This window comes from Dama dama, chromosome 15, assembly GCF_033118175.1.
Source record: "Dama dama isolate Ldn47 chromosome 15, ASM3311817v1, whole genome shotgun sequence".
Classification (NCBI taxonomy): domain Eukaryota; kingdom Metazoa; phylum Chordata; class Mammalia; order Artiodactyla; family Cervidae; genus Dama; species Dama dama.
In genome coordinates, this window is record NC_083695.1 from 70875697 (window position 1) to 70891703 (window position 16007).

At 51.8% G+C, this 16007-nt stretch overlaps 1 protein-coding gene across 2 annotated transcripts in view; it reads right to left on the reverse strand.

Moving 5' to 3' along the window:
* Positions 1-15725, reverse strand: part of SH3PXD2A (SH3 and PX domains 2A) — a 246120-nt gene extending 230395 nt beyond the window's left edge. Inside the window, exon 1 of one of the 2 annotated variants that reach the window (XM_061162537.1) lies at positions 15554-15725. In XM_061162537.1, the coding sequence (XP_061018520.1) occupies positions 15554-15625 (72 nt within the window). In that variant the 5' untranslated portion in view covers positions 15626-15725. The remainder of the gene's footprint in view (positions 1-15553) is intronic. The other variant, XM_061162532.1, reaches the window with a different exon arrangement.
* Between the last annotated feature and the right edge of the window lie 282 nt (positions 15726-16007).

Here is a 16007-nt window from a genome sequence, read left to right on the forward strand (position 1 = left end):
TATGAGGACTGTTACTATCCCCATTTTATAGAAGAGGAGACTGAAGAACAGAGAAGTTAAGTGACTTGTCTAAGGTCATATGGAAATAAATGGAAAAGGGGAAACTTAGATTTAGGCAATCTGGTTCCAGGGTCCTGCTCTAAACTACTTTGCTACGTTCCTTTCAAAAGTGCAGCCTGTTCTCTTCACTGTCTATCAGAAACCCCAAATGTTGGGAATGGAACTGCCACTGACGTCTCTCCTGGGAAAAGAACAGCATGGAGGAGACAAGACAGCACACTCAGCCTCCTTTTTAAAGATCAGGCTTTCAGGAAGACGGTGCAGATACTCTGTGCTGAGTGAGGGTCTCTTTTCTGGGGCTTCATGTGTCCACAGTGGCATGTAGCACTGAAGTCAAACACAACTGTGGTCAAGTGCCTTTTTTTTTCTTTTTGAGAATGATAACTCTGGATGCTCTGGGGCTCCCAATACAATCTTTCCACAAGGGAGGATAGATTGCAAGGAAGAGTCAAAAACACAAGAGTTTCCCAGAGTATGGAGCCAAGGCGAGCTGGCCCACAGGGAGGTTGTGGAGATCACATGAAAGAACATCTTGGGGCTCACACATCAGCAGAGATAACTGGTCAACCCCAGGGGGATCTGCCCCACCAGTTGAAGGCAGGTCATGGCCTCGGACTCAGTCTTCTTTCCGTTTCTTATATTACATCAGCAGAACCACTACCAAGTAGAACAGAAATCCCAGCTTTCCTTGCTTATGCCTGCATCCTGCTTTATAACCAGTTCTGCCATCTCCCCTACCCCCCACCCTCAGCCTCTCAAGTGGAAGTTCTGAACATGGGCTAGAAACAAAGCCAAGTGAATGGGCACAGCCTCGCGGATCCAACCCTTGGGAGAGGAGTCATTCTGTCAGGTCTTGAATGTGTGCCTGCAAATGACTCTTTTAGGGGGTGTTCTGTCTTATCTGTCAAAGGGAGCACACATTATTCCATTCATCGAGCTCTTATTCTGTGTTTGGCACTGCTTATTTACTCCTCGCCACCAGCCCGGGAGAGGTGTTTATTACCCATGTTGTCCAGATGAGAAACTTCGGTGGGGAGGGCTCCAGTACCTCCCCTGAAGGCACAAATTTCCTGAGTGCTAAAGAGAGGACTCAGCCAGTCTGGCTTCCATGGCAGAAGACAGACAGCGCTGTACCGTCTTAATCCTCACAGGATGCCAGGATATAGAACCCATGACCAGATTTTTGATGCTGTTGTTTAGTCGCTAAGTCACGTCTAACTCTCTTGTGACACTATGGACGGTAGCCCGCCAGGTTCCTCTGTCCACAAGATTTCCCAGGCAAGAATACAGGAGTAGGTTGCCATTTCCTTCTCCAGGGGATCTTCCCAACCCAGGGATTGAACCCACATCACCTGCATTGCAGGTGGCTTCTTTACCACTGAGCCACTGGAGCAGCCCAGATTTTCACAGAGAAGGAAACTGAGGCTCAGAGTTAGGCTACCTGCCCCAGAGTCAGCAGCTAAGCAGGAGAGCCAGGAGCAGAACTGATGTCAGGGTCTGGAGCCTGAGTTCTGTGATCACCATGAGGACCTGAAGGGCAGGAGGGGACAGTGCCAGCATGTGGCCAACAGGCCAACACTGCCTGGGAGAGGGCATGCCAGGGCACACCAGCTGGCCACCAAGGCAGGCTCTGCAAGGTCCCCAATGCCCCATGCCATTAAACCCAAAAGGGGCAGGGCCAAGTGAGAACCAGCGGCTGTTGACAGACAGACAGCGACAGAGACGATGCAGCCAACAGCTGCTGTTTATTTTGGGGCCTGGGAAGAGAGGAAGGACTAGTTAGGCCCAGCTCATTCTAACAATAAACCAGGCAGGGCAGATGGGGAGGTGACCCCTCCCAGCTAAAGCAACAGCCCTGGCCACCTGCTGGGCTTTGCTGAGCGCTGAATGGCCTAGGTGTCAGAAACATCTTGCCAGACGCTCTAACCACCAACAGACACAGCGCTCCCCACTCCACCCCGCCCCTCCCCAGCCCCAAGTGCTGGACTTGTAAATGGCCCAGGAAGACAATGGCACACAGCAAACCCACCCCCTGCAGTGTCAGGTTCCAGGAACAAATGGTTTTTCCTGTTTCAGGGACAAAGGGGGCCCGCTCCTGCCTGCCACCAGTGGTCTCAGTTTCCTGACTTCTAAGGTCTATGGACAACCTAGGTAGTGGCAAGACTGGCTGGCAGGATTCCCTGGAAGGCCAGGACACAAGACACAAGAGGCTTGGATCCCCATTGCCTGGCTCGGAACCCCCAGCCTGCCTCCTCCTAGCTTATGACCATTGGTAAATTAACCTCTCTGTGTCTCTGTTTTCTCATCAATAAAGTAAGGACCGTAAGAGTGCATTTCTCATCAAGTTGTTGTAAGGATTCAATGAGCAAAGTGCTTAGAAGAATGACTGGCACATAATTTGTCCTCCTAATATTATATTAGTAGTATGATTATTATCATCATCATCACCATCATCATCAGTTAGCCTGGAAGTTTCCTTCTCACTGAACAGTGGAGGACAGCTTCCCTGGATATTACACATGGACTAAGCTAGCCCGTGATACAGGTGAACTAGAGACATCTGGTTCTTGGTGCTATAATTCCACCTACTCCATGGATGAGAAAGGTTTTGGGGACTGGCCTGAGGATCTGACCACACTTAGAATATTATAAGGATGCATGCTTAGTCACTAAGTTGTGTCCGACTTTTTGCAACCCCATGGACTGTAGCCTGCCAGGCTCCTCTGTCCATGGGATTTCCCAGGCAAGAATAGGAATATATACTTGACATTTCAAATAACCAATTGCTACAATTGTAAGTTAAAAGCTGTGGTTCTTAAAAAAAAAAAAAATAGGAGTGGGGTAGGAGGAAGGGGGTTTAATAGAATAAAGCCTTCATCTACAGATTTATCTCACTGTTTGAGGACCTACTGTGATCCACACCTTCCACTAGCGTTAGGGAGAGGGTATTAAAGACGGGAAGATGTGGGGGCTGCTGCCTTGGTAGGAGCTTGCCACCCTCTGGCTCCCAGTTGGAGAAACTGCTTTCAGCATGGTGGTGCCTTGCACACAGTAGGTGTTTTTGACCAGTTTCCATCTTCAGCAAGTCAAGAAGAAGCCTTGCTGCTGAGCAGAGCGCCCTGCTCGGTCCAGTCCTGGGAGCCATACCAGCCCAACTGAACCCTTTACCTGTCTGACCTCGCTGCCTACTGCTCTCCCCTTTGCTCACGTCCCTGGGCCACACCAGCCCCCTGCTCCTCCCTGAAAGGGCCAGGCATGGTCTTACTTCAGGGCCTTAGCACTTGCTGTTCCCTCTCCATCAACCACTTTCCCTCCAAACATCTGCAGGCCTCACTTGTCCTCCTCCCTCAGATCTTATTCAAAAGTCACTATACATGGGGGCTGTCCCTGGCCACGCTCTAAAAACTAACACAGCAACTCACGCCACGGCCTCCATTCCCTGCCACCCTCCCCTCACTCAGTTTTCTCTACAGTGTTTATCCCCCATCTACCATACTCCAGATTTCACCAATTTTTCATTTGTTTATTGCTTCCCTTCCCCTATCAGAAATGTAAGAGCTCCAAAAGGGCAGGGATTTTTACCCATCCTGCTATGTTCCCAGTGCCTGGCACACAGTTAAATTCAAATATTGATTGATTAACTGAATGAATGAATTAATAATAAAATTAATAAATGAATATAAATAAGCATCAGATCAGAGTCCACCCCTCAACAAGGGTTTTAATCAGTCAAGACTTGCCCCAAACTGAGCAACCCAAGGTCATTCTTGGTAAGAGTTACAGGAGAGGTAAAAAAAATAAACATTACAAAAATTGACAGACAGGAGACATTGTAAGCTGAGAAGTCAAGGAAGCTTCTGAGAGGTGACAGAAACTAAGCAAAACCATGAAGCATGAGGACTTCCCTGGAGGTACACTGGCTAGGAATCCACCTGCCAGTGCAGAGGACATGGGTTTGATCCCTGGTCTGGGAAGACTCCACATGCCTTGGAGCAACTAAGCACCGTAAGTATGGAGCCTGTACTCTAGAGCCCAAAAACTGCAACTACTGAGCTTGCATGCCACAACTACTGAAGCCCAAGCACCTAGAACCTGTGCTCCATAACAAAGAGAAGCCCCTGCTCACTGCAACAAGAGAAATCCCACACACAGGAATGAAGACCCAGTACAACCAAAAAAAAAAAAAAAAGGAAAAAAACTAGAATACAAAGCAAAAAAACCCAACCAACCAACCAACAAAAAAGAACCATGAAGGATGACCAAGGTGATAATAGCAACAGCTGCCATTTATTGAAAAACTATCATGTGCCCAACATTTTGTAGAGTAACAGCCTGGCATGCTGCAGTCCATGGGGTCGCAAAGAGTCAGACAGGACTGAGCGACTGAACTGAACTGATTCACATTTTACCGATTAGAAAGTTGAGGCCTATGGCAGAGAAGAAATGTGAACAAGTGTAACAAGTGTAAGAGTTTCAGAGCCTGAGCCCAGGAAGCAGAAGCATTGGTGCTCTGCTCCCATCCTCATGTCCTCAACTTCCAAATGCTGACACCTGAGGCCCTCTCCAGAGCTGTCCAGCTGCCAGAGCCTAGTTTAGCCAGAACAAGCAGCAGGCTGAAAGTGCCGGGGAAGTAAACCACTCCCTGCCCCCAGCCACAGTGCCATGCTAGCCCCCATCCTCCAGAAGACGATGCAAAGCCCCCTGTAGCTGGAACTTCTGAAGGAACAGGCTTTCAAAAGTGCTCTGGACAAGAGTCCAGCGTGAATAAAACTTTGAATCCCAAAATAGCGGCCAGACCTTGCTAGGGGTCCATTCTGTGTAGCAAGAAGCTTGTTATCTTATCCCAAATGCCAGCTCCAACCACATCATGTGTCAATGGAGGGGCTTGGGGGGAAGGTCAGGGTGGGCAGATGACCAGGGTTTAGTCCAGACCCTTAAAGTTTTATCAGGGACCCACGTGATGTGTTCCCTAGGCCCCCAGCCTCTCAGGAAGCTCTTGAGAGACAAAACCGCTATAAAGCTTCAGGGCCCCAGCCTGCCAAGGGAAGGCCTGCTGTATATAACCCTTTGGGTTCACTTCCCTTCTTAAGCCCAGGGCAGTGCTCTCAGCTGTCTGTACCCCAGCAGAACCACAGATCATGGCTGGGATTCCCAAGGGTGTGTGCAGCAGAGGGAGAAATATAGCCACAGAGACCAGAGTTGGATGAAGACCAGAGTGGGTAGAGAAAGACCCGGTGCAGCTAGTTTTTGATACATGTGGATGTCTCCAGCTGGGGGCAGGGAAGAAAGACAAATACTGCCAACTAGCTATCTAACCTTTGTGTGGAGGGGATGGGTGAGCCATCAAACCTGCAGGGAGCCCAATGGGACCATCACGGGCTTTGTCGCTGCAGATCTGAGTTCAAACCCTGGCTCTCACTGTTCAGGGCCACGTGATGGAGGGCGAGAGGTGCCCCTCCCTGGGCCCCTGCTTCCTCATGTATACCACAGGGATGATGCTCAGTGTGGTGACAAGGATTAAAGAAGACAGCGGATAAGAAGCCCCAGCCCCACGCTTGCACCTAGAAGGGTTCTACTCACATCTTCTCTGACTCAACTTCCCCACTTCCCCTGCCCGGGAGCCGCCACGTCCAGGGATCATGGGAAAAATGAGACTGCTTTTCTCCAACTGCTAGTGAGTGATGACTAAAGTCAATAATTAACCCCTGCTTGAGACCCAAGTCCAGACATTGCCTTATTACAGGCCTTAGCTCTGCGAGAAAAGGATCAGTTTGCCAAGCTGCCCAGGCTTAGGCAAGCAGAAATCCCTGGGCAGCCACTTTTGGAAGCCCTGCCCTCACGGACAAGAGACTGGGTCCCTCCTGGGTGCCAGGGCCCTGTGCTGAGAGCCCGCTGAGTCCTGCCCAGGGGGCAGAATTCAGGAAAGAACTGCACTCTCTTGGAGCCCCACTGTCAGCACCATGCCAGGCCTCCCTCCCTGTTGTTACAAAGAGAAATTCTCCCACACAGGCAAGGCCCTTAAAATAGCCCTTTGGGTCTGGGCCATCAGGAAACGGAATAAAGCTGGGTCGGAATGGGGCCTACCGTGAAAGAGTTCACAGAGCAGCCGCTTAAAACGCCAGAGACAATCCCTCAGTGCTCAGAACCCTCAGGTGGGCAAAGCCGCAAGGCAAGCCCTCTCCACGAGGAATACTACTCCCCAGGAGGACCCAGTGCTGAGCCAGGAGAAGCCCCTGCTACCCTGGGGCAGCACTCCGGATCCCTCTGGGAAAGGGACCCACGTGTAAGTCACAGTGACAGTGTGATACAGGCATCGCCTAGGGCGAGGGGGCCAACACACCTGGCCCCGCGCTTGACCAACAGTGCACCCTCAATTTTCTGAGTCAGTCTCTTTATGAATAAAACAGGGTTTAAAATGCACAGCCGCTCCATCCCTTACCCCACCTGCTCCGCCCTGAAGTTCACGATCAGCATTGGGCAGCACCCCACCCCCCACCCCCTGGGGTGATCAATTTCCGCCAGGTCTGAAGTTCACACTCCAGGGATGCCAGAGACAGGCAGGAGGGCCCCCACAGCCCCCCGCTGCATAATTTATGCCGCACTGATACACACAGAGGAAGGGCTACGGCCCCCACCCCACCCACGCACTTCCACCCAGGCGCAGGGAGGGCGGCTTCCTCACCAGCCAAAGGAAATGACAGCAAATGGCCCGAGAGGCCGCTGAGCGGAGGGCAGAGAGCACAGCTGCTTGCTTCCACATCACTAGCTCAGCCCCTTGGATGTCACCTCCTCCCCTCAGGTGACAGCAGGCAGAGATGGCACTGGAAATAGCTCTGTATTTCCCATTCACAGAAATGACTGGTTTGGAGAGAAGCAAAGTTCCCAGAGGTGGCTTTCTAGAGAACATCTTCACTAAGGGCCTAGAGTAGCCCTGAATTGACCCTGGCTACAGGCTTCTTGGGGCAGAAGTATGGCAGAGGGACCTTGTCTAGAAATTTGTTTGAATCGGGAAGAGCTCCTTTTTGTAAAGCATCTCCTTCCCAAATGATGAAGAAACCAGACAGAGGGCTCTAGGACCCCTTCACACAGCTACTTTTGCTGGGCTCAGCATTTTCCAAAGCAGCTTTCATATCCACCCTCCCCTCTGCAAGGCAGCAGGCCAGAAAGGAAGCAATGAGCCCATTTTCTAGATGGGCAAATGGAGATCGAGTGGGGAAGGTGACAGGTGGAAGGTCTCCCATCTTAAAGAGCCAACCAGCCAGGCCTCAGGTGGAATCTTCTTGGGGCCTGGTCTTCCCAGATGAGACGAGAGATCGAGGGCTGTGAGGCTGCTGTGGGGACAAGGTCAGCTTTGGAGCGGGCAGGCCTGGGTCAGCTTCTCAGCTGCATGGTGTTCGGCAACTCATTTTAAGCTCTCTGGACCTCGGCATCCTGACCTGCGTGAAGCGGATGCCGGTAGTGACTACACGCTTTAGCAAGCTGTTTTGAGAGTTTCCATGTAAAACTCAGCACATAAAAAACATTTAGAAATGTTAGCTGTTATTATTACATTTTCCCTAAAGAATCAGGCTTACTGGAACATCTGACAATGGGGTGAGGGTTAAATAAACCAAGAAGTAGTTTGAAGCACTGTCTTTCTAACTAAAACCGGTTAAGAGAGATGCTGAGATGGAAGACAACGCTGGGTTGAAAGTTTCAGGTGATGCTGAGACTTTAGAGACATCGTGGGCTCCCAGCAAGCTGTTCAGCATTAGCTCCCAGGCCCTCCAAGGACAAGGGTCTCCTCTCTTGCCACTGGAGTGCTTGAGGAGCAGCGCTGGGGACTGGAGATGGAAATGATGTCGCCGTGACATAAAGCCCTGGCGGCGGGACCCTCCACGGATGAGGCCCAAAGCAGTCAACGCCTCACTTCTTGCTGCCCCTCCACCACCCTCATTCCCCAAGACCTCTAGGGTGCAATCAACTTTTATGAGGCAGCCTGACCTTTCCGAGTAAGAGCTATAAACAGAGAAGGGCCAGGCTCTGGCCTGCCAACTGTAGAGTCCCCAACACACAGAAATGGTTCCCATCCCTACATAGGTAGCTCTGTTCCCGCCATGGCTGCAACAATAAACCTAGAGCCAGTTCTGGAGCCCACCAGAAGGAACCCACAGTGACAAGCAGGTCCCCGTCCCCTGCAATCCTTGGGAGGAATGGAAGTGGTGGAGGTGAAGCCTCTAGACAGGTATGTGAGGCTCTCAACAGCTGGCCGCCCTTCCTCCTTATCCTTCTCCCCGGCCTGGGTTTTGCCCGTGTTTTCCTTGCATGTTCCACCTCCAGCACCTTTGCTTTTCCCTTTCCTGGCATGCCTTCCCCTCTTTTTCCCACCTAAATCCTATCCTTTCCCACCCAATCCCCAGTTACTCCTTGAGGCTCATCATGAAGCTGGCCCTTGCTAGTCAGTCTTCCCTGAAAAACTCCAGTTCACAGAGAACGCCTTCTGAAGCTTTGGAAGTGAAACTGTTGGTTGCTCAGTCATGTCCAACTCTTTGCAACCCCATGGACGGTAGCCCACCAGGCTCCTCTGTCCATGGAATTCTCCAGGCAACAATACTGGAGAAGGTTGCCATTTCCTTCTTTAGGGGATCTTCCCAACCCAGGGATCGAACCCGGGTCTCCCACATTGCGGGCAGATTCTTTATCATCTGAGCCACCAGGGAAGCAGGTCTTAATATTAGTACAAATGCCTATGCAGCGCTTAATATGTGCCAGCTACTGTTCTAAGCTCTTTACATTTATCAACTCATTTACTCTTCACCACAACCCTTTGAGCTAGGTTCTATTTCCCCTTCATTTTTGTTTGTTTGGTTGGTTTTGTTTGTTTTTAACAGGTGAGGAAACTGAGGCAGAGAGAGAGAAGGAACTTGCACCGAATCCCAGGGCAGTAAGTGGTAGAGACAGGATTCTGGCATGGGGATAGCAGAGCCCAGGGACTCTAAAACAATACAGCCTTCCAGACACACCTCTTACTCTCAGGAGGTGTGGCCCAGATTCCCCGGTTCCTTTCACTCCTCACATTTGACCTGGCTCTAATGGGGAAGAAAGTGACAAGCTCACAGACTCTGGTGTCAGATGCCAGAGTAAGAATCCCAGCCCTGACACCGAATTACTCTGAGTGAGAGCCACATAAACTCTCTGGGCCTCAATTTCCACACCTGTAAAGTGGGGATAAAAACAGTGACCTACTTCATGGGGAGGTTATGATGTTGAAATGAAATCCCCTCTGAAAGGTCTCTTCTGCACTGCCTGGCACATAGCAGGCACTCATACACTGGTTCTCCTCCTTCCCACTGCATCTCGACGTCCTCACTGGATTCTGCTCAGCACCTGCTGCTAATGTGAGCCGCCTGGAGGCTCCTCGGGGCCTCCTTGTGGCCCAGTGTGCCACCCCGCCACTCCCGTCCTGACTCCACTACACATAGCAGCAGTCGAAGCAGCCCAGCCCAGGCGAGAAGTCACACACAGCCCTGGGAATCGCCTCCTGAAATGCTGATCACCCTCCTGGACTCTTCCGTTATGGTTGGCAATATCCACGGCAGAGAACACCTCTGGCCCTGACTCAGAAACCGTTTCCAAAGCCAGAGTCTCCACCTCATTTCCCACACACACCCCTTGTCCTTCCTGTCCCCGGGATCCCTGTCCTAACCCATGATCCTGTTCCTGGGTTCTCAGAACTCAAGAGGAGCAAGTGTGACTACCATATGTATAACTCTATTACTTGTTTTATTTCATTTAATAAAGAGGCAAAAGAGAACAGAGTTGCCTGTTAGGCTTTTTCTGGCCAAGAAATAGTCTGGTCAGTGACTCAGGCTGAGGAAATTAGAAGGCAATTTCCAGGGACCGCGGTGCAAACCCCAAAGTCAGAAGTCCTAACAACACTCCTCTAATTCACTGCCTCCACCGACGATTAACTCATGCTGGCCTCGGAATATCTCTTTGGAAAATGCAGCAGCTGGTGCTTATATTTCTGAGCTGGAACCGGTCTCCAATGACATCAAATAGGTTTATTTTTCCCTTCCCTTTGCCTCCCCTCTGCCTGCCACCACACATGGTGATTCCAATCTTGATTTGTCCCCCCAAGCCCTCACTCAGCTGGCTCTAAAGAGGACCATGATAAATGGCTGACTGTGTTCCTTCTTCCATCAGCCTTGAAGGATGTGGTTGGTTGTTCCATGAGCAGGAATCCTTGTCAGACCCGTGAATCACCCCTAGATCACTTCCCTCCTTGGAGCAGAAGAAGAAACTGTTCTTTTGTGTGTGTGTGTGTGTGAGAGAGACAGACAGACAGGCAGAAAAAAATATGTGTGTGTGCTCTGTCGCTTCAGTGGTATCCAACTCTGCGACTCTATCCTCTGTCCTCTAGGATAGACTCTATGACTCTGTCCTCTGCTACTCGGGCTCCTCTGTCCATGGGATTTTCCAGGCAAGAATACTGGAGTGGGTTGCCATGCCCTCCTCTAGGGGATCTTCCTGACCCAGGGACCGTATCCATGTCTCCTGCATTGCAGGCAGATTCTTTACCCTCTGAGCCACCTGGGGAGCCCAAGAGAAAGCAGGGAAGAGTGCTAACCCATGTGTGGCACTGATCTTGGGGCTGGGATCCAACATGATCTTGCCCTCACCTGCAGCACCTCTCTACTCCACTCCCCCAACACATGTTCCTTCCCAACATACCAGGAAGCCAACACTTGGACAGCTCCAGGAAGCCCTCCAGGTCTGAACAGCTGCTCCTTGTTTATCTGTTTCCCTTGTATGTTGGGTGTTTTCCACGGGGCATGTAGCCCACTTTCCCATCAGACTGTGAACAGCTGGGCCTTCCTTTTTTGCCTCAGTCTTCCCTTCTCTCACAGCTTCGCCTATCAGATCTAAATGTACTCAAGGGTTTCGGTGATAAGGAGCACCAGACAGAAGCTAGTATGTTGAGTACCCATGATGGGTGCCAGGTACTTGCTTCAGTTGTGTCCAACTCTTTGTGACCCTATAGACTGTAGCTTGCTAGGCTCCTCTGTCCATGGGATTCTCCAGGCAAGAATACTGGAGTGGATTGCCATGTCCTCCTCCAGGGGATCTTCCTGACCCAGGGATTGAACCCACATCTCTTCTGTCTCCTGCATTGGCAGGCGGGTTCTTTACTACTAGCGCCACTAGGTAAGGCACTAAAAGTAGAAGCTTTGCCCCCAAATTATCTCAGATCAATTTTCCAAAATCCTTGTGAGGTTATAGGTGAGGAAGCTGAGACCCAGAGTGGCTGGCCCCAGGCTGCTCACCCAAGAAGAGTCAGAGCCAAGTTTCAAACCCTGATCTGCTCAACACCAGTAATTCTACAGTGGGACTGGCCCGAGAAGACCCTGTCCATACTGCAGCTATACATCCTTCTTCCTGTGGGGCTGGATCCACAGTCTAAGGGCTTAAGGAAAAAAATGAAAGGTAGAGAAATGAATGGGTCTATGGCCAATTCCTAAAAATGTAGCTCCCAGGGCCAAGCCCCAAATCTGTGATGCTCTAAACACACAGGAGAATGTATTATTTCTCCAGGGTGGATCCTTCATTTATCAGCTCAGGCATCACTGGAAAGCAGACATCATCTTGGGTTTGTTCTAATCCCCTGCCTCACAGTGACCTCCCCCCATTGCCTGTCACAGGCCCTCCTCTGGGACACCAGGTGAACGTCCTACATAGTAAGTCAGTCCTCAAACGCCACCTGGCATTGCTCTCTCATTGTCCTGTAAACCCGAGCCCGGTCTCCATAACCAACCCCAGTGGGGGAGAAGGGCCTCATTGTAGGTTCGTTTCTTCCTCTGGAGGTGAAGTGACCTGAGTTGACCCATATCTCTAACTGGGAGACCCTGAGCAACTTCTCACCTCTCCATGTCTCAGCTCACCCATCTGTATAAAGAAATCAAAGACTTTGCATGGACTGTAGGAATCACATGAAATCCTGCACATTGAGCATCTGGCACCAACGATAGTAACTGCTCACACTGGCTATTATTTGCATTCCCTGAAGAGTCCTGTAGAGGATCAGAACATTCACGACTGGTATTTGTCTGAAATAAACAATCAGGAGAGGAAATGACTGCAAAAGCACAACGCCTCTCAAATCCAAACAAATAATTTCTTGTTTGCTTTAGATTCACTAGCTCCTCTCCAACACCATATGACTTGACTTACACCTACACATGCGTGTGGGTGCAAAGAATGTGAACCGGAGCTCACATCCTTATGGGAAGTTGTCAAAGGTAACTGCAGTTTGCATCCAGCGTCATTAGGACCATTTAAAGACAAGTGGTCTGAGGCCAAAGCCAGTTTACCTAAGGTCTCTCTAGGGACAGCTCATAACAGCTGAGAGAGGAGCCCTACTCCAGGCAAGGAGCCTGGTCTAAGCAGCAGCTGCCTACCTCCCCCAAATACTCCCCTCTCCCAGCGTCCCAAGCAAGGCCTTGGCAGAGAGGAAGGAAGCCAAGGGCTGACAGTACCACCCAAATGATGCAGGTCACCTGCCTGCCCTTTCGTAAATAGACCAAAACACAAGACCCTTGGTATCTAGGTGGCTCCACCCCCATCCCAGGGACAAGCCTGCCTTTGGCTGGATGTCCTGAGAAGACCTCTTCAGTGTGTTCCCAGCGTTCTGGAGCCAGCAGAGCCCCTCCTGCTTGGGCCCCAGGCCTCTCATCAGCTAGCTCCGGCTAACATGCCTATCCCATAAAGCCGCTCAGCTCTGCAATTTGCCAAACCACAGACTCAGAATTCACCATCACCTCACCAGGAGAGGCGGGAAGAAGGCAAGCTTCTAGAGTGCAGAACGGCGTCCAGGACATATATGACACGGGCGCAGTGTATCCTGCCAGCTACCCACACCAAAGTGCCTTGGCCAGAACACTTGACCTTCTGGTGTGTGGTGTTGGCCATGCAGAGGCCAAGGGAGGAGGCGACCCTAGGCTTCAGAGGCACTGCCTCCCCACCTGGCTCTTCCTGCCCTGTTGATGCCGACGACACATTCTACCATCAGCCCCCTCTCCTGATGCATTAATGCCCTACACATGCAGGAACCTCTTGCTATGACCAGATATTTGTCTTCCTTGTCAACCCCAACCGGCCTTCCAGGGCACTTAGATGAACCTAACCCACGTGATGGGCAGAAGGCCAGTTAGACCCAGGTGCTGTAACTCGCTGTGTCACAAGCGACTCTACCCCAACCGGTTCTCGGTCTCCTCGTCTGTAAAATGAGGGGTGGAGTTTCATGAGTTCTCAGGTCCCTGCCAGCTCCACTGTTCCGTAACACACAACACTGTCTCCTTTAGCTGTTTTCCACAACCTGTGTCCAGGGCTCTGTATGCCCCCGTCTGCTCAGTGACATCACTCCTGGCCCACACATAGCGTCATTGATTCTTAACATGGGAAGCGGAGATGTCCCAGAAAACACTGTCCATGAAAAGGGAGGAAATGATCATGTCAATGGAACTGCACAGGACTTTTTCTTTTTTTTTTCTCACAGAGAACAAGTTATTAGCAATCTTAAAACCCCAAATCTTTCTTCCTTCTTGCCAGACCATTAATAGCTGCTTTTCAAAAGTGCTTTCTTAGTCAAAATCACACCAATCATAAGCTACCATCTAATGAGTGCCTTATGTGCCAGGACCGCACTAAGTGCTTTGCATGGATGATCTCATTTAATTCTCCAGACAATCCTATGAAGTAGCTACTACCATTATCCTCATTTGAAAAATGAGGAAACTGAGGTGCATGGAGGTTCAGTAAGTTGCCCAAAGTTGCATAGCTAGTCAGTGTCTGAGCCAGGCTTTGAACGAGAGCCTCTCACTCAAAGCCTCAGCACTAATCACCTCTCAGCACTGTTCGCAGTGGGCCCCCAGCCCCTTTAGCAATGCTCCTGGCTAGTGTGTCCTATATCTGTAACTTTGGACATCACTGGTCAAAGTTAAGGTTTGATGTTTCACCTAAGATCCACAGAGAGTGCCATCTATTGAAAGCAGTGCCTACCTTACCTGAGGACTAGAAAAGAAGCCCTAAAACTTAGCCTGCAACGTTTGAGAAAAGAAGTTAGGAAGGCTGACTTCATAATAAGGGCTGGGATATGCCAATGGACATCTGCCTCAGAGGAGGGCGACCACATGGGAACCCAAATCCTCCAAAGACAGCTTTCTCAAAACGGCAGGGGGAGATGCTTGCTGGGCCAGTGATACAAAAGGACGAACCCTCCCACCAGCACCCATCTTTCGGTCCCCTCAGGAACCAGAATCCTTGGTTAACCTCCTCCCCAACCTGAGCCCAAGCTCATTTATTCAACCGAAAAGAAACCTGAAGATCAGAGCTATTGGGGATAAAGACAGAAAGAGTAGCCTGAGGCTGACATTAGCACAAATCCAGTCCCCTTCCAACAAGGAAATAAAAGGCAGAGATCAATGTGCTGTCTAGGGCAGCAACCCACAGCCTGTTTTAATTGTGAAAATTAATGCTTTGAGCATTCTAAATGCTCCTTTAAATGCCTAATTTGCAAATAAGATGCAGTCCTTGCTGTCTGTTTCTTTCCTCTCAACAACAGGAGCAAAGTCACTAGGACGGGCAGCCTTGGGCGCCAAGGACACCATTTACTTGCTAGGTGGGAAGGATGGGAAGACGGGATGGGCTGAGATGAAAGGGCGTCGCGTCCTACTGGCCCGCAGCTCGGCTCGGCCAACCTTAGCCCCTTCTCATTAAGTTTGGGAAGGCAGGGGGAGGGGCAGCCGGCCGCTCCTTGGAGACCACAGCAAACATTTTCCTCCTCGTGTCGGAGACGGAGCATCACTTAAGAGGAAATGAACCCCGGTTAAGGGTCACGTCCAGAGGAGGGATAAAAGGAAAAGCCACAATTTTCCTCACACCGACCGACACGAGGGCTTTAAGAAGGAAATCAAAGCTCAGGGTTGAGGGTGGAGGTAGGGCAGGGGCGCGGCGGCTTCTCTCGGGCCCCCAGACCCAAGCCTGGGGAGACAGAGACCAAGGCACAAGTAGGAGGCTCGTGCGAGGCGTCCGTCCCCAGCGTAAACCTCTGAAAGCATCTCGGTCTGCGTGCGCCTGAGCGACCCGAGCCCCCAGGGAGGGCCGGGAAGATGCTCTTTCCCAACACAGCTTCCCAGCGAGGGTTTGAAGAACGTCCCCCCCACCATCCATCAAAGCTCAGGCGGACGGATGACTTCACCGTTTAACAGACAAGGGCAGCCACTTGCCAATTCCAATGCCAAAAAAAGACAACGGGCGTGGGGCGGGGGGAGCAGTGGAGGAAGGTCAGAAAAGGCTTCCCTGGAGATCACAGCCCTGCGAAGAGACTCCACCACCAAAGGCTGCCCTGTAGGCGCTCAGCTCCGGGACTGACCACGGAGAGGACTGAGGGGCCACCCAAGGGGCCCTCAGGGGGCTCCTGGCCAGCCTCCCGCAGGGGTCGTGGGGGCGTACTCACATAGTGCTTGGAGGGGTTCCTCCGTTTCTCCACGTCCACCACGGTGGCATCCTGCACGCAGTAGGCGAGCATCTTCCCCCACAAAGCGAGTGGCGCCCCCCGGCGGCGTCACCTTCTCATCCCGGTCCGGCCCCTGCTCCTTGTCCCGCTTCCCCAGTCCCCGGGTCTCCCCAGCCACCCCGGGCCGGCGCGCCGCTGCCCGGGCTCCCCGCGCCCGCAGGTACGGCCGCTGGGCGGGGGCTGTTCAGAGGGCACGCGAGCTCCGTGCGCCCGGGCGGCTCCCCGTGGGCCTGCCGCGCTCCCCTTCCCTCCCGCGCCGCCGCAGCTCTCCGGCTCGCCCGCCCGCTCTCTCCGCCGCCCGGTGGGTCCGGCGGGAACTGGCGGAGCAGAGGAGGGGCGGGGGTGTGTCCCGCCGGCGAGGGGACGGGGCGGGGGCCCCGGAGCCTGCTGTCAG